Raw genomic sequence first — 24,576 nt, forward strand, 5'->3', positions numbered from 1 at the left:
AGTCTGATTTTGTAGCTTAACTTGACACTGTAAGGAAGGAAATATAATTTGCATTTTCTGAGTGCCATGTTATTGTTAGGAGCATTGTTCAGCCGAAAGCTTCACTTTAAATATAAGCAATAGAAGCACAGACCAAAAATAACTTCAGATTGAATGTATGTCAAACTGTAAAGTGTTCTGCTTTTGTTTCCCCCTTTTTGATTTGTTTCCCCCTTTTTGATTTGTTTCTTTTGTGATCGTTTTAAAAACAGGAAGATTCCTGGAGTACTATGCAGCCACTGAAAAGAATGAGTTAGAGCACCATGCAATGACATGGAAAAATAACCAAGATAAATATGTTAAGTGAAAAATAAGTCGCAGAATCCATTTCTGTTAAAAGTAACAATTGCATACATATATATGTCAGTCATTGCATAGAAGTACTGGATGTCTGGATGAATGCATATCAGAACTGGTAACAGTTATTGTGGGGGCTGTGATTATAAGAGAAATCTTACTTTATACATCATATAGTTATATGATATCTTAATTTTTATAGTAGATATGTACTATTCTACAGCACAACTTTTGTTTTCCTGAAATGGTTTTTTAATTGTGGTAAAATGCACATAACATAAAATTTACCAGCTTAACCATTTTTAAATGTACAGTTCAAAAGTATTAAAAACGTTGTGCAATCAGTCTTCAGAACACTTTTCATCTTGCAACACAAAAACCGTGTACCCTTCAACCCTCCTCCCAGCCCTGGTAACCACCTTCTACTTTCTGTCTTATGAATCTGATTACTCTAGTTATCTCATGTACGTAGTGTCATATATAGTATTTGTCTTTCTGTGACTGGCTCATTTTACTTAGCATAATGTCCTCCAGGTTAGTTTTCTGTTTTTTTAAAATAAGAACAACACAAACTCTGTAGGTAACTGGGTAAAGAAATGAACAGTCACTTTGTAGTTGAGTAATGCATGTATAAATAAGTGTGCAAAATTATTTGAAATACACATTAATAAAAACTTTTTGGTTATCACACTAACAATTTTAAAAGTTCCTAGTACTCAGTGATGGTACTGAAACTTTAAAACACAATCTGACTCACTGCAACTGGGAATATAAATTGGCATAATCTTTCTGACAAGTAATTGGACAGTATATATCGGAAGCTTATGTGCTCTAAGTCTACTTCTTGGAAGCTAGCCTAGAAAGTACTCACACATAAGCAAAAATTTATGTTCAGAGATTTTAATTACAAAGTTATTTATTAAATATTCTAGTTAGAAACAACATAAGTATTTAAGTAAATTATTATACATCTCTATCCATGATTTTAAATGGGGTGGGTAGCAAAGGGCTTTATCTGAATTTCTAGGAGGGGCATATTTAGTCTGTAAAATCATACTGTAAAATTGTCATTAATTTGATTTGTTTTCAGGATCAACATCAGAGGAAAGTGCAAGATTTATATGTATATTGAAAGGATAATGGACTTTAAAATACCAGGAATCACCAATTTATATGATGGAATATTACATATACTTTACATTTTCAGGAATTTTAATGACATAGTAAAAGGCTCATGTTAAAAAAGGGATGGAAACTCATGATTACAGAATTATCTCAACGATGAAAATATGCATTTTTAAAAAGACTTGAAGTTAATATACCAAAATGTTAACATTGTTTTCCTCTGGGTATTAGAATATTGAGTACCTAAAGTTCTCTATACTTTATGAATTCTCTGAGATGAACATGTGTTACTTTTGTGTAATCAGAGGAAAATACAGTTTAAAAATATACAGTTGAAAGGGTAGATTCCAAATATAATTAGAGATATATCATTCTTCTAAAGATAATTCCATTTAAATTCCAGGGCTTTAGGATCAGATACAGGAGGATCGACCAGAAATCCTGCTGCCCACTGTGGGCTTGTTGGTTTCAAACCAAGCTATGGCTTAGTTTCCCGTCATGGTCTCATTCCCCTGGTGAATTCGATGGATGTGCCAGGAATCTTAACCAGATGTGTGGATGATGCAGCAATTGTGTTGGGTATTTATATAATTCTATATCATTTGCAACAGTTTCTCTATACAACAATGTATCTGCCATTCATAAGTATTGCTCCTTACAGGTGCACTGGCTGGACCTGACCCCAAGGACTCTACCACAGTACATGACCCTATTAATAAACCATTCATGCTTCCCAGTTTGGCAGATGTGAGCAAACTATGTATAGGAATTCCGAAGGTAACTTTTTCCTTTCATTACTTTATAGAAATACTGTCAAGTTCAATAGAAAGCACAGACTTGGGAGGCGGATTGGGTGGGTTTGAATCTCTGCTCTGCCACTTTTATTAATCATGTGAGTTGAGTATGTGAGTTAATCTCTTTTAGCTCAATTTCCCCATCTGTAAAATGGGAATAATAAAAATATTGCCTTTAGAGAGATTTGTGAGGATTGATTAGACAGTCATGTTAAGTCTGCGAATTGTTTCTGTAATGGGCAAGATAGTAAATATTTTAGACTTTGTGGACCATACAGTCTTTATCATAACTACTTAACTCTGCCATTATAGTGAGAAAGCAGCCACAGGCAATATGTAAATGAAAAAGTGTGTCTCTGTTCTAATAAAACTTTTATTTTCAAAAAACCAGCTGGCTTGTCATATCTGGCCTATGGGCCATAGTTTGCCAATCCCTAATGTAAAGAAGGGAGTTAGCCCAAAGCCATACCTTGCATAGTAATGCCTCAAAAAATGTTAACATCTTTACTGTTATTACTACTGCATCTATTACAGTAGCAATTGAGTAATGAATACGTGAATGTTATAATGTTAAATTACTAACCTTTTAAAAATATTAAGGCTTGCAATATATTACTGCTTTAAATCTTTTAGGGAGATAAGTTACCCTGCAGAATAATGAAGTTTCACAACCTCAGCACTGTTGGTGTTTGGGGCTGGTAATTGTTTGTTGTGGGAGACTGTCCTGTGCATTGTAAGATGTTTAGTAGCATCCCAGGCCTCTACCCCTACATGCAAGTAGTACCCCACCACCAAAACCACAACCCCACAACCAAAAATGTCTTCAAACATTGTCAAGTGTCTCCTGGTTAGGGAAAAGGAGACAAAAGTAACCCCCAGGTAAGACCACTGCTATAGAGAAATACTACTTTATTTAAAATCTTCCATTAAGGTAATATATGTAAGGCCAAGTGCAGTGGCTTACGCCTGTAATCCCAGTACTTTGGGAAGCCAAGGCAGGAAGATCACTTGAGATCAGGAGTTTGAGACCAGCCTGGGCAGCATACAGAGACCCTATCTCTACAAAAAGTTAAAAAAAAAAAAGTTGTGGGGTGTGGTGGCATGCATCTGTGGTCCTAGCTGTTTGGGAGGCTGAGGTGGGAGGATTGCTTGAGTCCAGGAGGTTGAGACTGCTGTGAGCCATGATTGCACCACTGCACTCCAGCCTGGGTGACAGAGCAAGACTCTGCCTCAAAAAAAAAAGGCAGTATCTGTACCTTCTTTTAAGAATTTATTTACAGAGAACACAGGCTTTTAAACAGACCCAGTTTGAAATCCTAGACCCTCTACTTACCTGCTATTTAACATTAGGAAAGTAACTTCTTATGTTAAGATTTTTCATTAACAAAATGAAGGATTATAATACCTAGATCACAGGCTTGTTAAAAGCATGACATGAGAGAACCTTTGAAAATCATCTAACAGGGTACCTAATACATGAGCAATTAGCATATATGCTGGTATATACTGATATGCTGTTAGGTACCTGATACATAATGAGCATTTAACAAATATTTTCCCCAACTAGATCTCCAATCTTTAATGTTGTTATATCCAGATCATAATATCTAGTACTATGCTTTGTCATACCACAAGCTCTTAAATGGATTCAGTCTTTCTAGCTACCTACCAGCAATTTTATCATATTTTCTAATGTATTACCAAAGGTCCTAAAGTACAAATTTTTATAAAATCATCTATACAGATGAAGTACAAACTTTTATGAAATGATCTATACAGTTTCAATTTTGTATCTTGACTTTTTCCTGTAAGGAATATCTTATACCAGAATTATCAAGCGAAGTACGGTCTCTTTGGTCCAAAGCTGCTGACCTCTTTGAGTCTGAGGGGGCCAAAGTACTTGAAGTATCCCTTCCTCACACCAGTTATTCAATTGTCTGCTACCATGTATTGTGCACATCGGAAGTGGCATCGAATATGGCAAGATTTGATGGGCTACAATATGGTAAGATGGCTGGGTTATTTTATTTTTAAGGTAGTTGTTGCAAACATTTGAAAAGTTCACTTATTAGTGACAAAAAAGTTAATGCTTGAGATAATGTTAATGATTCAGAAAAGTTAATCAGTGAGTCATTTTTTACCTTTGTCATTTTAGACTTGTACTGACTATTTGTCATAAATACCTGTGTATGTTTGGTTTGCCTCTCAGGACTGTGAATAACTTGAAGGGATAGTATCTTGTTGTCGTATGCTCAATTCCACTAATGTAGTGCCTGATACATAGTAGGAGCTCAATAAATGTTTGAATGAATGAATGAGGGAGTAAACAAATGGAGTTTCTTTCTTGGTTCTTTTCTTCTCTCTCCATGACCAGTCAGTCAAAAGGCAGATAGGGAAAAGAAACCATTAAGGGCAACTCCCTAAACTTTAATATTGGTCACAAAAATGTGAATCTGAATTAGCCGAGCATGGTGCTGCATACCTGTAATCTAAGCTACTCAGGAGGCCGAGGTAGGAGAATCACTGACAAGGGAGGCAGAAGTTGCAATGAGCTGAGATCACGCCACTGCACTCCAGCCTGGGTGACAGAGTGAGACTCCATCTCAAAAAAATAAATAAATAAATAAAGTGAATCTAGGCCTGGTTTTAGCCCAAACTTCACTGACTTTACTTCCTTTCAAGTAATATTTACCCTTATCTTATTTTCAGGTCACAGATGTGACATTAATGTGTCCACTGAAGCCATGTATGCTGCAAGCAGACGAGAAGGGTTCAATGATGTGGTGAGAGGAAGAATTCTCTCAGGAAACTTTTTCTTATTAAAAGAGTAAGACAACTCATTTAGGAATTTTCTTCATTCTTGAAACCTCAAGTAACATGTCTCTATCAGGTCTTATAAGTCAAGATATTTAGTAAAGAAACAAAATCTTTAGGATTTGAATTAGAAAAGACCTGTTTATGGCTCTTTTGGGTCCTAGTATTCAAAAACAAAAGAAATATTGGTACTTTAGCTAAACGATTGGTACAGATGACAGGCAGCCCTCCATATCTGTGGGGTTTGCAAGCTTGGATTCAACCAAACACAAATCAAAAATATTCAAAAAATAAAATAAAAGATAATATACAACAATAAAAAGTAATACAAATTAAAAAGCAATACAGTATAACAACTGTTTACATCGCATTTACATTGTATTAGATGTTACAAGTAATCTAGGGATGATTTGAAACGTGCAGGAGGTGTGCATAGGTTTTATGCAAATACTACACCATTTTATATGAGACTTGAATATCCTCAGATTTTGGTATCCAAAGGGGTCTTGGAACCAAACCCCCAACAGACACCAAGGGATGAGTGTGAGTAGGAAGCCATTAAGGATTTTAATCTCATTAAATGTCCCTTAGGTATTACCACATGGGTTTATTGCTGTTAGAGCCTTAAGCAGGGAGTTGTATTGTCTCTTGAAAATGTATTGAATCAACTTAGTTTTTCCTTATATTATGTATGTCTTTGCTCTAAGAAAGAATTCAAAATGACCATGACTCCTCCTTCAATTGTCTTCATTATGAGTTTATTCACGACCTTGTGAACAAGCCTCATCTTCTATACCACCACATATGTCTAAGAGGACATGAGAAGTGTGAAAAAGCAAGATTGGTTGTTGTAATGCAGAACTTCATTACATGGAGTTTTTCTCCATGCCCTCAAGGGCAGAAAGCATTTTATTTATCTGTGCATCCTCTCAGGCTGATAGTTAGAATTACTTTTTATTTTTGAGACAGGGTCTCACTCTATCACCAGGCTGGAGTGCAGTGGAGTGATCTCAACTCACTGCAGCCTTGACCTCTTGGGCTTAAGTGATCCTCCCACCTAAGCCTCCCTAGTAGCTGAAGCTACAAGCATGTACCACCATGCCCAGCTAATTTTTGTATTTTCTGTAGAGACGGGATCCCGCCATGTTGCCCAGGCTGGTCTCCAACTCCTGGTTTCAAGCAGTCCGCCCACCTCAGCCTCCAAAGTGCAGGTGTTACAGGCATGAGCCACGATGCCGGGCCACAGGATTACTTTTTCTAAGAATACTATTTGAGGCCGGGCCCAGTGGCTCATGCCTGTAATCCCAGCACTTTGGAAGGCTGAGATGGGCAGATCCCCTGAGGTCAGGAGTTCGACCAACATGACAAAACCCTATCTCTACTAAAAGTACAAAAATTAGCTGGGCGTGTTGGTGGGCACCTGTAATCCCAGCTACTCGGGAGGCTGGGGCAGGAGAATCACTTGAACCCAAGAGGCAGAGGTTGCAGTGAGCCAAGATAATGCCACTGCACTCCAGCCTGGGAAACAGAGTGAAACTCCATCTCAAAAAGACAAAGAAAAAAAAGAATACTATTTGATTATGTTCCAGATTAAAAGGCTATTACCATATTGACCAGATGCTTGTAATGAATTTGGAGTAAGAAAAGAAAATGAAATATTGCTAAGAAATTTTCTAAGGGAAAACTCTTATTAAGCTAAAGATGTTACTTTTGCCAAATATTACTGATTAGAAACATATTGTTTATCTCAGGGCACAAGTTGATGAATTATATAGGTCATTGTAACAGCATAAAAAGAAATTGAAGGAGAGGAGTCAGAAAGCATTTCTCATGATCACCATTTGGGGGGTTCTGATAAAAGGAAGTTCAAAGTACTGCTGGTATCCCTAGCTCCTGAGTCAGTTCCAAGTTGGGTCAACTTGGGTGGACAAAGGTGATAGGAAAACTGGGATTTGGAATACTTTTTTTATTTTATGAAGTCAACTTATGTGCCAGGAAGAGTTTATTTATTTATTTATTTATCTTTTTTTTATTTTTGAGACAGAGTCTCGCTCTATCACCCAGGCTGGAGTGCAGCAGCACAATCTTGGTCCACTGCAACCCCGCCTCCCGGGTTCAAACAATTCTTCTGCCTCAGCCTCCCGAGTACCTAGGAGTACAGGCGCACGCCACCACACCCAGCTAATTTTTGTATTTTTAGTAGAGACGAGGTTTCAACATATTGGCCAGGCTGGTCTGGAACTTCTGACCTCGTGATCCGCCCACCTTGGCCTCCCAAAGTGCTGGGATTACAGGCATGAGCCACCATGCCTGACCAGGAAGAGTTTTATTTTTAATTGACATAAATGTTACTTATGTACCACAATTATATCCACCTTTTGCTATTTATCTTCTATTTGTACCATCTGTTCTTTTTTTCTTTTAACCTTTTCTTCTGCTTTTTTTCTTTAAATAGTAATTTTTCTCTTAAAAAAAGATCTAAAATGAGAAAAATAGTGTCATTTATATTTACCTACATATTTAGTATTTCTGGTGCTTTTCTCTCCGCTCTAGAGATGTAAATATCCATCTGGTATAATTTTGTTTTTACTTGAAGAACTTTCTTTAATATTTCTTGTAGTCCTGTTGGCAGTGAATTCTTTCAGCTTTGGTTTATATGTAAAACTCTTTATTTTGCTTTTAATTTTGAAAGATATTTTCTCTGGGTTTAAAAATATAGGTTAAGCTGGGCCACAGGTGCACTCCTGTAGTTACAGCTACTCAGGTGGCTGAGGTGGGAGGATTGCTTGAGCCCAGGAGTGAGAACCTGCAGTGAGCTATAATCGCACCACTGTACTGAAGCCTGAGCCACAGAGCGAGAGCCCATCTCTTTTTAAAACAAGAACAAAAACAAAAAACATAGGTTGCTCCTTCTTTCTGTACTGTAAAGGTTTTGTTCCATTGTCTTCTGGTTTACATAGTTTCTGAGAAGTCTGTTGTCATTCTTATGGTCATTCCTCTGTATATAATGTATCTTTTTTTTTCTCTGGCTGATTTTAAGATTTTTCTGTTTATCATTGGTTTTCAGGAATTTGACTGTGATATGCCTTGGTGTGGTTCTCTGCATATTTCTTCTGCATAGGGGTTTGTTAAGCAGCTTTGATTGGTTGAGTTATAGTTTTAATCAAATTTGGAAAATGTTGGCTATTATTTTCTCAGATGTTTTTTCTGTCCTCCATCTGTCTGGAAGGAACTCTTTTCACACGTGTGTTAATCTGCCTGATGTTGTCCCACAGCTCACAGACACTACATTCTTTTTTTTTCTCCAGTCTTTTTTCCTTCTCTACTTCCTTTTGGTTGGTTTCCATTACTGTTTTCAGAATCACTCATCTTTTTTTCTGTTATGTGGATTCTTTCCAGTATATTTTTTATACATTGTATTTTTTTCCTCTAGAAGTTCCATGTAGGTCTTCTTATCCCTTCAATTTCTTTATTATTTTATGTTTTCTTCTACCATCTTGAACATATAGAACATACTTAGGCTGAGTGCAGTGGCTCACGCCTGTAATCTCAGCACTTTGGGAGGCCGAGGCAGGTGGATCACTTGAGGTCAGGAGTTTGAGACCAGCCTGGCCAACATGCCAAAACCTGTCTCTACTAAAAATACAAAAATTAGCTGGGTGGGGTGGCATATGCCTGTAATCCCAGCTACTCAGGACACTGAGGTACAAGAATCATTTGAACCTGGGAGGCAGAGGTTGCAGTAACCTGAGATTGTGCCACTGCACCCCAGCCTGGGTAACAGAAAGACCCAGGAGACTCTGTCTCCAAAAAAAAAAATGTATTTATGGTAGCTTTTAATGTTCTTATGTACTCATTCCAACATATTTGCATCTGTTTGTATTAATGCTTTTTCCCTCTCTGGTTATGGGTCATATTTTTTGCTTCTTTTCATGCCTGTATATTGTGAATTTTACATTGGCATTTGCTAGACTTTTGTTATATTCCTTTAAACCGTGTTGGGCTTTTTCCCAGGGTGCAATAAAGTTGCTTGGAATTTGTTGGATCTTTTCAAGTCTTCTTTTAAAGCTTTGTGAAGATAAATCCAAAGCAGCCTTTAGTCCGGGGCTAATTTTACTTTACTTTGAGGTGGTGCTTTGATGTTGCATATATTCAAGTCTTTTTGCTTTGGCTGTTAGAAACACAAACTATTTCCAGCCCTGTTTGAGCTCTAGGAATTGTTGGGTCCACTGCTTTTTGGGGATTGTTTCCCCAGCCTTGGGAATTTCTTCTCATGCATTCATAGATCAGTACTCAGCCAAAGACTCAAGGAATCTCCCTGCAGATCTCTTGAGCTCTATGTGCCACTCCCTCCTACTCAGTACCCTGCTTTGCAAATTCTAGCTGCCTTTGCCTCCTTGAACTTCAGATCTCTGTCTCTTTAACTTACCCCGCCCCCCATACTGTTTGGCTTCCTCTCTGGAATGAGGCCTGCAAACTGCCTCTAGGCATTAAGCTGGGGAAATCAAAGGGCATATCTCATTTTCTTTTCTTTTCTTTTCTTTTTTTGGAGAGAGGACCTCACTTGGTCACCCAAGCCGGAGTGCATTGGTGTGACCATGGCTCACTGGCAGCCTCGACCTCCCAGGCTTAAGCTCTTCTAAGCAACCCTCAACACTTCCCACCCCCCAGTGAAGCTAGGACTACTGCAGACTTTTCTGTAGAGACAGGATCTCCCTGTGTTGCCCAGGCTGGTCTCAAGCTCCTAGGCTCAAGGAATCCTCCGCGCCCCCCACTCACATCCCCCACAGGCATGAGAGACCACACCTAACCTGGCTTACTTCATTTGTTTCTCTTCTCTCACCACTTTTTCTCCTGAATGTCTGTTGTCTAATGTCTGAAAATGGTCATTTCATATATTTTGTCCAGTTTTCTAGTTGTTTAACAAGGCAGGGTGTCTTAGTTCTTTTTTTTTTTTTTTTTTTAAATCCCCTATTCTGAGAAGCAGGCTTAGTTCATTTTTGCTGCTATAACAGAATGTCTGAGACTGGCTGATTTATAATGAATGGAGATTTACTGGCTCACAGTTCTGGAGGCTGGGAAGTCCAACACTGAGAAGCCAGCACCTGGTGAGGGCCTTCTTGCTATGTCCACACATGGCAGAAAGCAAGGGTGGGGAGAAAAAGAGGGAGAGAAAGGGAAAGCACATGGGGGGCTGAACTTTCCCTCTTAGAATGGCACCAGTCCCACTCAAGAGTGGAGTTGTTATGGCCCAATCACCTCTTAAAGGCCCCATCTCTTAATACTGTTACAGTGGCAATTAAATTTCAGCATGAGTTTTACAGGGGGCAAACATTCAAACCATAACACAGGGTAAATTCCATCTCCATTACTCCATCTTGGATGGAAGCAATTCTTCTTCTGAGCCGTATTTAAAGTAGGAAGAAATTTAATAGAAAACAAGTATTTGTTCTTTTTTTCTTTTTCTTTTTTTTTGGAGACGGAGTCTTGCTCTGTCGCCAGGCCGGAGTGCAGTGGCGCAATCTTGGCTCACTGCATCCTCCACCTCCTGGCTAAATTTTCTTGTATTTTTAGTAGAGTTAGGATTTCACCATGTTGGCCAGGCTGGTCTCAAACTCCTGACCTTGTGATCCACCCGCCTCAGCCTCCCAAATTGCTGGGATTACAGGCATGAGCCACCAGGCCTGGCCAGTATTTGTTCTTTATAAAATTCAGGTTTTGGACTGTGGTGTTTAAACCACTTAGTTGTTGTCAGTGTGTAAATTATATGTGTTGCCTGCATTGGTCTCTCTGTAGACCTGGTGGTCAAATAAGAGTAAGGACCTATGATACTGCTGTACCACTCTTTTAGAGTAAAATATATTTCACATTTTTATCATATTTTATGTGGCCCTCAGTAAAACTGGAGCAAGTATATCCATTTTTACTGTTGTGGGAACTGAGGTTTAGAACAGTTAGTTCTTGCTAGCCTCTCCTAACAGCTTCAGAAGAATCCAAAGGAGTTTTATTCCTTTTCTTAGTATCATTGACTTATGGTTGCTCCTATGTCTGGCCTTTTCTTTAGTCTTTTTAGTAAAATAAGCATTCTTGAATTTCACATTTCTACCCCTGGACTATATCTATCCATAAAATACAAAATTCAAATACAGCATAGTCTACCACTGTCTGTCTCAGTAACCTTTAGAAAGTAATTTATTGCTATGTGCTTTATTTTCCTCACCAATGAATATTCTTGTTTAATGATAGCCCTGGAATTATTAATATTTTGAGATTATACATGTAGAATTGCATCTACTAGTGCATTCTGAATTCTGATTGATTAATTTTTATATATAAGCTTTTAGAGTGGCAGCACAATGGAAGAGAATTCATTTTTATATGTTAAGAATCTTAGTGGTGCCTCCTCATAAAAGCCAAGAATCCAGTGGTTTTTTTTTTTTTTTTTTTTTTAAACAACGTCTAAACTCTTTATTTCACCAACCAGTATTTCTGATTTTCTTCCTGATGCAGGATTTTAAAACCTTAGAAGTCTATAAATACTGCATTCAGACTTTCCACATCAAGAGAAAGGGGCCCAGGGCAGAAGATGTCAGGCCCCAGGCTGTTTTGGGTGGGAAAAGTCGCAAAGATTTCTCAACAGTCTGTGTCAGTTTTCTAACTTAATTGAAACACCTTTAAGCTCTGCTTCATACCCAAACTTTCCCCTGTGGCGTCTATGATAGAAAAACACTCCTCTCTCATATACGCCGCACCACTGGGGAGCCGGGGGGAAGGGAATGGGCATTACACAGGCAAGCCAAACTTTTTATTCTAAGCCAGAAAATGGAAATCCAATGGTTCTTTATCAAGTCTAATGTAAGATAATTGATTAAAAGAAAAATACCAAAAAATCCTTAAAAACGACACCCACTTTTTTCACACAGAAACTACGAAAATTATTTCGTCAAAGCACAGAAAGTGAGACGCCTCATTGCTAATGACTTTGTAAATGCTTTTAACTCTGGAGTAGATGTCTTGCTAACTCCCACTACCTTGAGTGAGGCAGTACCATACTTGGAGTTCATCAAAGAGGACAACAGAACCCGAAGTGCCCAGGATGATATTTTTACACAAGCTGTAAATATGGCAGGTGAGGATTCCTCAGGAACATTCTGGTTTTCTTCAAATTCTTAGGCAGGTACTCTGGTCTTCAACTAAGATTCTAGCTAGATGGTTCCCTAAAAGCAAAAGTCTATCCTTTTGGATTGCTTAGGAGTGTGTGTGTGTACATATATTAGTCTGTTCTGACACTGCTATAAAGAAATAGCTGAGACTGGATAATTTATTTTTAAAAAGAGGTTTAATTGGCTTACAGCTCTGCAGGCTGTACAGGAAGCTGAGCAGCTTCCGCTTCTGAGAATGCCTCAGGAAACTTAAATTCACAGTGGAAGATGAAGGAGAAGCAGCCATGTCTTACATGGCCCAGCCCAAGCAAGAAAGAAAGGGGAAAGATGCTACACACTTTTAAAACAACCAAGTCTTGTAATAACTCATTCACTATCACGAGAACAGCACCAAGGGGAATGGTGTTAAGCCGTTTATGAGAAACCGTCCCCATGATCTAGTCGCCTTCCACTAGGCCCCACCTTCAACACTGGGGATTACAATTCAACATGAGATTTGGGTGGGGACACGGGTCCAAACCATATCAGTACACATGCATGCCTTCTCACCACACACACACAAACACAACACACTTAGTAGTTTTTTTTTTAACTTTTATTTCGGAAAATTTAAAACCCACAGAAAAGCTGAAGAAGTAGTATAATGAATGCTGTTATGCCCTTCCCATGTATGTAATCTTGTTAACATTTTGCCTTATTTGCTTTGCCCTTCTCTTCCTCTTTCTACACACACACACTCACATGCACACACAACTTTGTTTTTACCTGAATCATTTGAAAGTTTCAGATGTCATGACACTTCACCCCTAAATTCTTTTGTACAAATCTTATAAGAATAAATTCTCTTACAGAACCACAATTCCATTGTCATACCTAAGAAAACTAACATGATTAATAATTCAAATGTAGTTTATATTCAAATTTTCTCAGTCCTACCAAAAGTGTCTTTTATAAGTTGTCTTTCCTCCTGATGTATTACATTGGTTTATGGTTTCTTTTTAAAACCTAGAACAATCACCCCACCTCTCTTTTTTCTTTAAAACCATATCAGGCTGTGCTGTAATTTTTGTTTCAATCATCAAACATAATGTAAAAAACTTAAGAGGAAAAGGAAAGTCTATTACATTTACCTATACTTTTGCTTACTGTGTTCTTTCTTCCCTCCTGAAGTACCAAGATTCTTTATTGTGTCACTTCCATTTAGAGAAATTTCTTTAGCCTTTCTTTTAGGGTAGTTCTGCTGATGAAAAATTTATCATAGCTTTCCTTTTGAGAGTGTGTTGATTTCCCTTTGATTTTTAAAGGTTATTTTTGCTGGGTGTAGAACTCTGGTTCAACAGTTCCTATCTTTAGCACTTAAAAAAATGTTAAGAGCCCAGTCCACTTGTGCTGTAGGATGTCCCATCCATAATCAGGATTTGTCAGATTGCTTCCTCATGATTGGATTGAGTTAAACATTTTTGGTAGAAATACTACATAATCTTCATGTCAGGAAACAGTTAATATCAGTTTCCTGACTGATACTATTTTTGGAAACCAAGTTGATCACTTGGCTAAGGAAGTAACTGCTAGATGTTTCTTTATAAAAAGGTACATTTTTCCTTTTATCATTTTTTTAGCGATTTCTGGGGTGATGTTTTGAGACCATGTGAATATCCTATTTTCCAATAATCTTGAACTCAGTTTTAGCATTCATTGATCATCCTTGAAATATTAGCTAGAGAATTACAAAATTCTGGCTTTACTAATTCTATCATTCCTTCTACATTATTAGCTAGCAGTATTCTCTAAAGAAGAGTCTTCCTTTTTTTCTTTAATTCAATGTATTATAAGCAATTACTGTCAGTATTGTTTTTGATGCTCAGATTGCCTTAAATTTGGCCAATAAGAGCCCCTTCAAGTTATATGTGTCCTTTAAAACTGTCTCCATTAATTTTTGAAAACTTATTTCATGGTATAACAAGATGTTCTGGGATTTTGTACTTTCTCTGCCCAAACCTGGAATTAAAACTACCCTGAGCTAATTTCTCATCTAATAGATTGCCAAAAATTCAAAAACCGAACAACACAATCTGTTTGCAAGGCTATAGGTGGAAGTTCAAAATGGTACAATTTCTTTGCAGGGAAATTTTGCAATATCTAATTACATATGCATTTGTCCTTTGATGAAGCAATCTCCTCTTCATCTAAGAAAATTTAAAAAATACCAAAAAAAATACATACACAAGGTAATTCTCTGGGGCATTGTATAAAATAGCTAAATATTGAAAACAATCTAAATACTCAATCATAGAAGACTGGTTTACTCAATTATGGTGAAACCAAGTAATGGAGTACTTTACAGCAATAAGAAATGAATGAAAAAGGTTTCTGTGAACTGATACAGAATGATTTCCAAGATATATTTTTAAGTAAACAAAACAGTTCAAAAGCATTATATAGCATAATATTTTTAGCTGTTTTTTAAACCTTAGCCTGTATCGTACTTATTAGCACCAAAAAGTGGAAGAAGTCTCTGCTAATTAGAATGGGGAATTAATCACCTACTGGGTTTCCTTCTTTTCCCAGGATTGCCAGCAGTGAGTATCCCTGTTGCACTCTCAAACCAAGGGTTGCCAATAGGACTGCAGTTTATTGGACGTGCGTTTTGTGACCAGCAGCTTCTTACAGTAGCCAAATGGTTTGAAAAACAAGTACAGTTTCCTGTCATTCAACTTCAAGAACTCATGGATGATTGTTCAGCAGTCCTTGAAAATGAAAAGTCAGCCTCTGTCTCTCTAAAACAGTAAACATATCCTACAAATTAAAATGACTCTTAGGCCGGGTGCGGTGGCTCACACCTGTAATCCCAGCACTTTGGGAGGCCGAGGCGAGCAGATCATGAGGTCAGAAGATCGAGAACAGCCTGGTCAACATGGTGAAACCCTGTCTCTACTAAAAATACAAAAATTAGCCGGGCTTAGTGGCGGGCGTCTGTAGTCCCAGCTACTCGCAGGAGAATCACTTGAACCCCGGAGGCGGAGGTTGCAGTGAGCCGAGATCATGCCACTGCACACCAGCCTGGATAACAAAGCAAGACTCTGTCTCAAAATAAATAAAATAAAATAAAATAACATTCAGAGATTCTAATATCTAGAGTCAAATGGTCTTGCTCAATTCCTGTAATTAGGTTTCTTGTTAATACAGTCATTCCATGGAATTACTTTTTAAAATTCCTGTGACAATTAATAATAAATAATGTGTCAGCATTTAATAAGCATCCACTAAGTGTACAATACTTCTACAATAACACAAGACATCTGTCCCTCAAAAACAATGCATTCTGCCATAATGTTCATTATAAAGAGTTTACAGTAAAAATAAGATTAGGGATAAACTTTTCAAAAAGTGTATATCTGTGTAACTAAAACACTAACAAAAACAAAAACATGAATAATCTTCTAGAGGTAACCTGGATAGCCTAGGCAGGCAACTTATCATGTGGTGAAGGCCGCCTCAGGGGTTGTTAAAAATGCATAGAAACAATTGAGTGGGATTATTGGCTTCTGAGTGCTGAGCAAAGCAGGTGGAAGAGGAACTCTGAGCACAGGAGGAAATGCAACCAGTCAGGGCCCAGAATCATGCAAATCTCGGGGTATGCCTCTCTGGGGAGGAGCCCCAGGTGCAGGCACTCCTTTTATTTCCCTAAGAAAGAGCTGAAATGACTGAGAACTTTCTTTTCCTCCTCAGAGTTACAATTTTACTTCTGCTATTCCAGAGCCCATACCTAGAAGCCAGAATAACTCCATGTTACACCGAGTTCATGCTCCTATTAACTGATCACAAATGAGCTCATTGATGTCACAGAAACGTTTATAGTAACCTATAACAGACCATCACAGATTGGAAACTTGGAAGATAGCAGAGCATGGTATTAGTGAAAAAAGTTCCAAAACACAAGTAACATACACTGAAAAACGTGCAGATAATTTGTTGATGATGCCAAAATGGGGATGCGCATGGCAAGACCTTGCCTTACCCCGGATTCTCTATATCTCACGGTTTCCTTTTCCTCTTGACTGTCTTTACAAGTGTTTTTTTTATTTGGGCCCCTCGAGCCCAGAGAGGTATTAATGGAGATCTGTATTCAATATTTGACAAAATCTAATGGAAACCATCCATTTACTCATGATAAGGCTTCATCGTTGGATTTCTGTGTCTTCACTAGAACACCATTGTCATCTCATATTGATTGGGTATTTTAATCCAGCACTTACATATTGTTGATAAATAAAAATAGCTGAATTGTTACTTAATAAATTCACTTTGTTTAGAAGGAAAAAATTCTTTTCTAAATATGACGTTCATGAAGAGAAAATGAGTCAGAATCATCTGCAGAACCACTGGAATGTTTCATCGTCACCTGTTAGTTTTCATAAACAGTTTTCTGTCCTCTCTGAGATCCTCCTGCTCCCAAATACTCAGCCGGATTAACTTTACATAAAACGTTGATGTACCAGGCTCAATAATACTCTTATAAATTTTGACACTGAATCCCTGAAAGAGGAAGAAATCCGTGAGAGAAAATTGCATTACTTTATAGCAAGAGGAAACCATTTTAAGTTTCTTAATTTCTCAGACACCACAACATCCTAGATGGAGGAAACCATTTTAGTTGAAGGAGCAAAATATGATGTCAAAAGCAAGTACATAAACAAACCATTGCCCCAATCTGTTTTTATGTAATGAATTTTTTAAAAAGAGAGAGAGAGATGGGCTCTCCCTATGTTGCCCAGGCTAGTCTCAAACTCCTGGGCTCAAGCGATCTGCCTCCCTCAGCCTCCCAAAGTGCTGAGATTACAGATGTGAGCCACCACACCTGGCCAAAATAATATTCAATATTATATATTCAATATTTAATATTCAATATGCAGTGATATTCCATATTATTTCAAATACTATTCTCTTGTTCCTATATCTCTACATGAGCTGCACTAATAATTTGAATCTGGAAATTAAAAAGTGAAACATTTACCATTCTCATATACTGATACCCAACTAGCATGAAATGATACCTAATTTGTTTTTCTTTCCTCTTCATTTTTACTCTTAATCTAGTAGGTCTCATTTTGCCAAGTCACTGTCTGGGAATTTAAGTGACAAATGCTTTCTTTGTCTCAGCTAATTAAACTCTAAAATTATTAGCAACAGAACTTCCAGAACAGAGTGTTTTTGAAAGGTGAAGATGTCTACACGTGTAAGATGAGTTCCTTGATAAGACCTGAAAGACCCAACCAAAAAAACCAAAGCAAAAGTTTGAATGAACGCATGTCAGAGTGAAAAAATGATGTGATCATAAAACATGGTGCCCTGCCACCACAGAGAGCCAAAGGAGCGAGTGGGAAAACTAGTGTTCCATAATAGCCCACGATTAGCGTTACCAAGAAAAGCACTTGAAACCCAGGAGGCAGAATGTTCCCTTTGAGTGGCTGACACCAGGTCCTCGGTGATGACATCAAACTGGGCTGTTTAAAAAAGATGGTGTGGTGTAGAAGAGGAGTGTACAAAATGATGAAAAAGTGCTTATTCCTGTTAGGAAATACCTGCACCTCCTAATGTAAATAAGTAACTTTAGGATTTTAAACAGAATCTGAAGGAGAGTGAAAAGAAATAAGTAGGTACTAATAAGTAGACCTCGGGATTCAGCAAGCTGTGTGCCATACCTTATTCAATTCAAAGCCAGGGAGTAAAATAATGGAATTTTTAAAATATCTCTTATTATAAATTTTCATTAACTACTTTAAATCCCCCTCCCTTTCTTTCTTTTTCTTTTATTTTTATTTATTTATTTATTTTGAGACAGCGTCTTGCCCTCACCCAGGCTGGAGTGCAGTGGCACAGTCTTCTCACTGCAGCCTTGACCTCCTGGGTCCAGGCAATCCTCCCACCTCAGTCTCCCAAGTGTGGCACCACCAGGCCCAGCTAATTTTTAAAATTTTTGTAGAGTCAGGGTGCTGCCATGTTGCCCAGGCTGGTCCTGAACTCCTGGGCGCAAGCCATCTGCCCACCTTGGCCTCCCAAAGTGCTGGGATGACAGGAGTGAGCCACCGTTCCCAGCCTCCCTCCCTTTCTTCAAATGTGGTTATCTGTACCAAGGCACAAGCCTAGGAAAAAACATATCCATTGTATTTAGAAGGACCCAGAGGAAGTTTAAAATAGAAGGCTTTCCTCTGTTATTTCATAACTTAAGCAATGTGTACACTAGAACATAAACCTGAAAATTTAATAAAGGCAAATAACACGAAAAAAAAAAAACACAGGCAACATTAAGTAAAAGTAATTATTACAGGATTTCAGAGGAGCTTTTTTATTTATTTTTCTTTGTACTTCAATAGAATTTAAACCCAAAAATATTTTAGGCAGTTTATTAAAAATATATTATTACAATTGTATAAAAGTAAATAGTTGAAATCTATGAAGTGATAATAAAAGTGGGGAAGAATAATAAAACCAGAAATAGATTAAAAACAAAAAATGCTTATCAGGGTATCTATATAGATGCTTAATGTTGGATAGTATATGATATGGTGGGAAATTAACTTTTGTAGTGGGGTAAGGCCACCAGATTTAAAAATCAGGCAAACCTGAACTGAATCTTGTTGCTGCCATTTCTGAGCCGTGTAATTTGTCTTGAGTTTCAGTATCCTGACCTGTAAAATAGGGATAATAACCACTCCATGGGGTGGTCAGAGGGATTAAATTTAAGTGACACGCTAAAAGCACCTAGCATACCTGACAGAATAAGCACGCAATATTTTGTAGCTATAAATAAAAAATGCATGCAATCATGAATTTAAGTCATTTTCTTAGAGGCCTCACAGTAAACTCTTGTAGAGGCCACAATTTGGCATGTGGCCAAATTATAATTTACTGAAAGCTTATGCTAGAGACCAGCTATATACTTCCCTGATGATCTGGCTTCCTCTGAGAATAGAGTTTAAAATATCTAGAAGAACTGATAGATTTTTTTTTTTTTTTTTTTTTTTTGAGATGGAGTCTTACTCTGTTGCCAGGCTGGAGTGCAGTGGCCGCGATCTGGGCTCACTGCAACCTCTGCCTCCCGGACTCAAGCGATTCTCCTGCCTTAGCTTCCGAGTAGCTGGGACTGCAGGCACGCACCACCATGCCCAGCTAATTTTTGTATTTTTGGTAGACACGGGTTTTCATCATGTTGGCCAGGATGGTCTCAATCTCCTGACCTCGTGATCCACCCACCTTGGCCTCCCAAAGTGCTGGGATTACAGCCGTGTGTCACCGGCGCCCGGCCACTAGACTTCGTATTTAAACAGCAGTTTCCAGAGGCTTGGAGAGATGGCTCATGCCCATAATCCCAGCACTTTAGAAGGCCGATGTAGGCGGATCACTTGAGTCCAGGAGTTTGAGACCAGCCTGGGCAACGTGGTGAAACTCCGTCTCTACTAAAAATACAGAAAATGAGCTGGGCGTGGCGGTGCAGGTGTGTTCAGGATCGCTTGAGCCTGGGAGGTGGAGGTTACAATGAGCCGTGATCGCGCCACTGCACCTCAGCCTGAGCCAAAAAGTGAGACCTTGTCTCAAAAAAATTAAAATAAGCAATTTCCTTGAGTTTTTGATAAGGAATTGGCCATTCCAGTGATCGAAAATCTGAAAGTCTTCGTGATGTGTGAACCAAATGAAGAACAGGGCTGACAGCTCTTTAAAGAATAAAGGTTCCGGGCCGGGCGCGGTGGCTCTCGCCTGTAATTCCAGCACTTTGAGAGGCCGAGGCGGGCAGATCACGAGGTCAGGAGATCGAGACCATCCTGGCTAACACGGTGAAACCTCGTCTCTACTAAAAATACAAAAAATTAGCCGGGCGCGGGCGCCTGTAGTCCCAGCTACTCCGGAGGCTGAGCCAGGAGAATGGCGTGAACCCGGGAGGCAGAGGTTGGAGGAAGGCGGAGGTTGCAGTGAGCCGAGATCAGGCCACTGCGCTCCAGCCTAGGCGACAGAGCTAGACTCCGTCTCAAACAAAACAAAACAAAACAAAAAAAGAATGAAGGTGCCCCCAAAATGGCCACCCATATTCCTATGGGGAAAGTGTTTTTGACATAACCAAATTCTTCCTCATAAAAAGCAGTTCCATTCTAACATATACACATAATTCAGGCTCCAAAATAACTGTATCCTCAGTGCAATTCCTTTAACATGGGAAAAAATTTTAAGGTAAATGGTACCAACAGCCAATTAGTACATTCCTCAGGGAAAATAAGTTAATGAAGGACCCATGAGGCATCTAATTGTAAGCAATTTCACTGCTTGGTGAATCTTCCATAGTAAGTTAGTTGCAAAATGGACCTGCAGGTCAATGAATAATATGATAAAATCGGTGGCAGATATCTGCCAAAATGATAATCGGCAATTTTACCATAGTTCACTTAGCAGGGCCAATTGTCTATAGAGGCCAGTCATAGTTTAGAATACTTATCTTTCTGTTATCTATGATAGGGGTGTATACATCTAAATTACCCAAAACTGCTTTCAAGTAATAAACATACAAACTAAAAGGAAGTGAGGCTGGAATTCAGAGTTCGAAGACTTAGAATAACCAAGGATATTCTAATTCTAATACAGTACTCTATCAGAACAGTTCTATAGACAAGCATGTAAGAAAAAATCTATTTTTGTGTGTGTGTGCAAATTATCTTCTTAGCGATAGCACTTCATTTCTCTGTGGAAATGGCCACTGGGATACCGGTAATTGGTGCAGAATTAAGATGGTGCTAATGGTAAAAGAAGTGAAGCACTATGAAGTGAAAATTAGAAGAACGTAGACCTTAATTGGATTAGAGGATAGGGGAGAATGGAGGGAAAGAAAAATTATTTTTATCCTATGAAATGTTCACAGCTGGAAGAATGGTATTACCATTCATATTAAATAAAAAGGGAAAGCAACAATAATTTGTAGGGGCTGGAGAATTCTACAGGCAAATGAGAGGCCTAACAGGCAGAGGAAAAAGAGGCAACTAAATAAGATGGAGTTTTGGGAGTCAGAGCATAAATAATGAAGTCTTTATATTTGGTTCCTTTTTTTCCCGTGTTTTATTATTTTATTATTCTGCACCAATTACCTGGTATCCTAGTGGCCATTTCCACGGAGAAATGAAGCGCTACCACTAAGAAGATAATTTGTGCATAATTTTAAAAGAAATAGATTTTTCTTACATGCTTGTCTATAGAACGGTTCTGATAGAGTACTGTATTAGAATTAGAATATCCTTGGTTATTCTAAGTCTTCAAACTGAATTCCAGCCTCACTTCCTTTTAGTTTGTACGTTAATGACTTGAAACCAGTTTTGGATAATTTAGATGCATATACCCCTATCATGCATATATACAGCAGTGAACACCCACATACCCACCACCTATTTTAACAGGTTTTCTTTTTCTAATTACAAAGGTAATGCATGTTCTCTGTAAGAAAGGAGAAAAAGAAAAGCACTATAAGAGAAAAAAAAAAATCACTTGTCACCTCACCATCTGGTATGTATATTGTTAAAATCTTTAGACAAAATAAATATGTTGGAGTTCATCTAAGCAAAAAATGATTCATGAATCAAGAGCATTTGGAACCAGAAGAGGTTCTGAGAACTCTAAGTAGTAGCACGAGCAGTGAGCTTTTATAGGCTGAATACAGAAGCGAAGTAGAGAAATCATCTGATTGGCTACAGCTAGATATTTTCCTTACTGGGGCGTGGTATGATGAGCCATTTGCCTTATTTGGGTATGGTCTGATGAGAGGTCCCTAACCATATAACCAGTTGGTTGGTTGGCTGTTTGTGATTGGCTGAGGCTTTGTTTTTGTTTTTGTTTTTGTTTTGAGGCTGACTTTTGTCTCTTGTTGCCCAGGCTGAAGTGCAGTGGCACTATCTCGGCTCACCACAACCTCTGCCTCCCAGGTTCAAGAGATTCTTCTGCCTCAGCCTCCCGAGTAGCTGGGACTACAGGCACCTGCCACTACACTCAGCTAATTTTTCTACGTTTGGTAGAGATAGGGTTTCACCATGTTGGCCAGGCTGGTCTTGAACTCCTGACCTCAGGTGATCTGCCCACCTCGGCCTCCCAAATTGCTGGGATTACAGGCATGAGCCACCGCGTCTGGCCTTTTTTTATTATTATTATTTATTTAAATTAAATCAGTTACAAGAAATGTTAGCAAGTTAAGTTCCTGTGTGCTTACTTAAGAGCTCTGGGTACAGAAGCAATCCCATAAAAATGGTTTCCTGCTTGTTTTGCTTAAATAATATGTATATGCTTATGTAATTATATGTATTTTATTAATAAAATTGGTGTGGCTGGGTGCTGTGGCTCACGCCTGTAATCCCAACACTTTGGGAGGCCAGGGCGGGTGGATCACAAGGTCAGGAGTTTGAGACCAGCCTGGCCAAGATGGTGAAACCCCGTCTCTACTAAAAATATAAAAATTAGCCAGGCTAATTTTTTTACAGTGGCGGGTGCCTGTAATCCCAACTACTCAGGAGACTGAGGCAGGAGAATCGCTTGAACCCAGGAGGCGGAGGTTGCAGTGAGCCAAGATCACGCCACTGCACTCCAGCCTGGGCAACAGAGCAAGACTCCATCTCAACAGCAACAACAACAAAATTGGTGTTATACTTCACACAGTTATGCAGGCATCACCACTTGATTCCAGAACTTTCTCATTATTTCAACAAAGAAACTCTGTACTTATTAATAATCACTCCCCATTCCACTCCTTCCACCTCCTGGCAACCACAAATTTACTTTCTGTCTCTGGAGTTGCCTGTTCTGGACATTTCATACAAATGGAATCATACAGTATGTGACCTTTTGCATCAGGCTTCTTTACTCAGTACAATGTTTTCAAGGTCTATCTATGTTGGAGCATTTATCAGTATTTCATTGCTTTTTATGACTAATATTCCGATGGGTAGATACATTACATTTTGTTAACTCATCATTAATTGATGAACATTTGGGTTGTTCCCACTTTGTTGCCATTATGAATAATGCTGCTATGAGCATTCATGTACAAGTGTTTCTGTGAACATATTTTCATTTTGCATGGATATATACATAGGTGTGGGATTGCTGGGTGCTATGGCGAGAATGTATCCCCCAAAAGTTCATGTTAGAAAGTTGGTCCCCAACACAGCAGTGTTGAGAGGTGGGACGTGAGTAAGTCATGAGAATTCTGCCCTCATGAATAGATTAATTCACTCATAGATTAGTGGATTACTGGGTTAGTTATCACGAGAGTGGATCTGTTATAAAAACCTGTTTGGTCCTCTCACCATGTGATGCCCTGTCCCTCCTCAGCACTCTATGGAGAGTCCTCACTGGCAAAAAGACCCTCACCAGATGTGATCCCTCAATCTTGGACTTCCCAGCCTCTAGAATTATAAGAAATAAATTTCTTTTCTTTGTAAATTACCCAGTGTGTGGTATTCAGTTACAGCCACAGAAACAGACTGAATCATAGGTAACTGTTTAACTTTTTGAGGAACTGCCAAACTCTTTTCCAAGGTGGCTGCACCATTTTACATTCCCACCAGCAATGCATGAGGGTTTCAGTTTCTTTACATCCTTGCCAACAATTTTTGTTTTTTCTTTTTGATTATTGCCATCTCAGTGGGTGTGAAGTGTATATCATTGTGGTTTTGATTTGCACTTCTCTAATGACTAATAATATTGAGTATATTTTCATGTGTTTACTGGTCATTTATATATATTCTTTGGAGGAGAAACTTCTCTTCAAATCCTTTGCTCATTTTGAATAGAGTTATACGTGTTTTTACTGTTGAGTTTAAAAGGTTTTTAAAGAAACACATATTTTAGATACAAGCCCCTTATCAGGTATATGATTTATAATTGTTTTCTCCCATTCCGTGAGTTGCCTTTTCACTTTCTTAATGCTTTTCTTAGGAGCAGGAAAGTGTTTCTTTTTTGTATTATTATTTTTTTGCCACACACTGTCAGGGGAAAAGTTTTTCAGTTTAATGAAGTCCAATTTATCTGTTTTTACTTTTGTGACTGTTGCCTTTGATATCATATATCACATTTATCTGTAATAATTGTCAGCAAATGATTCGAGGAAAGGTCCTAACTTTTATTAAAAATACCACATAACCCAGTACCTGTCCACACTATTATTCTAGTCTAAATGCTTCTATATACTCAGGTCTGATTTGGGGCCATTGTTGAAGCTTTGTTGGTTTTTCTTAAGGTGAGCCCAAAGTAGCCTGATTATAACATTCAAAAGAAACAGTGATACCTACAGTTTTGCTATTGCCCTACCTTTGTATAAA

At 38.4% G+C, this 24,576-nt stretch overlaps 1 protein-coding gene across 1 annotated transcript in view; it reads left to right on the plus strand.

Moving 5' to 3' along the window:
- The window catches only part of QRSL1 (glutaminyl-tRNA synthase (glutamine-hydrolyzing)-like 1), a 37,317-nt gene extending 20,772 nt beyond the window's left edge, over positions 1-16,545 (plus strand). Inside the window, exons 6-11 of the mRNA XM_025383004.1 lie at positions 1,865-2,040; positions 2,123-2,238; positions 4,068-4,260; positions 4,965-5,082; positions 11,993-12,198; positions 14,801-16,545. Of these exons, the coding sequence (XP_025238789.1) occupies positions 1,865-2,040; positions 2,123-2,238; positions 4,068-4,260; positions 4,965-5,082; positions 11,993-12,198; positions 14,801-15,021 (1,030 nt within the window). The 3' untranslated portion in view covers positions 15,022-16,545. The remainder of the gene's footprint in view (positions 1-1,864; positions 2,041-2,122; positions 2,239-4,067; positions 4,261-4,964; positions 5,083-11,992; positions 12,199-14,800) is intronic.
- The last annotated feature ends 8,031 nt before the right edge of the window (positions 16,546-24,576 follow it).

The sequence above is a fragment of the Theropithecus gelada genome, chromosome 4, assembly GCF_003255815.1.
Source record: "Theropithecus gelada isolate Dixy chromosome 4, Tgel_1.0, whole genome shotgun sequence".
NCBI lineage: Eukaryota > Metazoa > Chordata > Mammalia > Primates > Cercopithecidae > Theropithecus > Theropithecus gelada.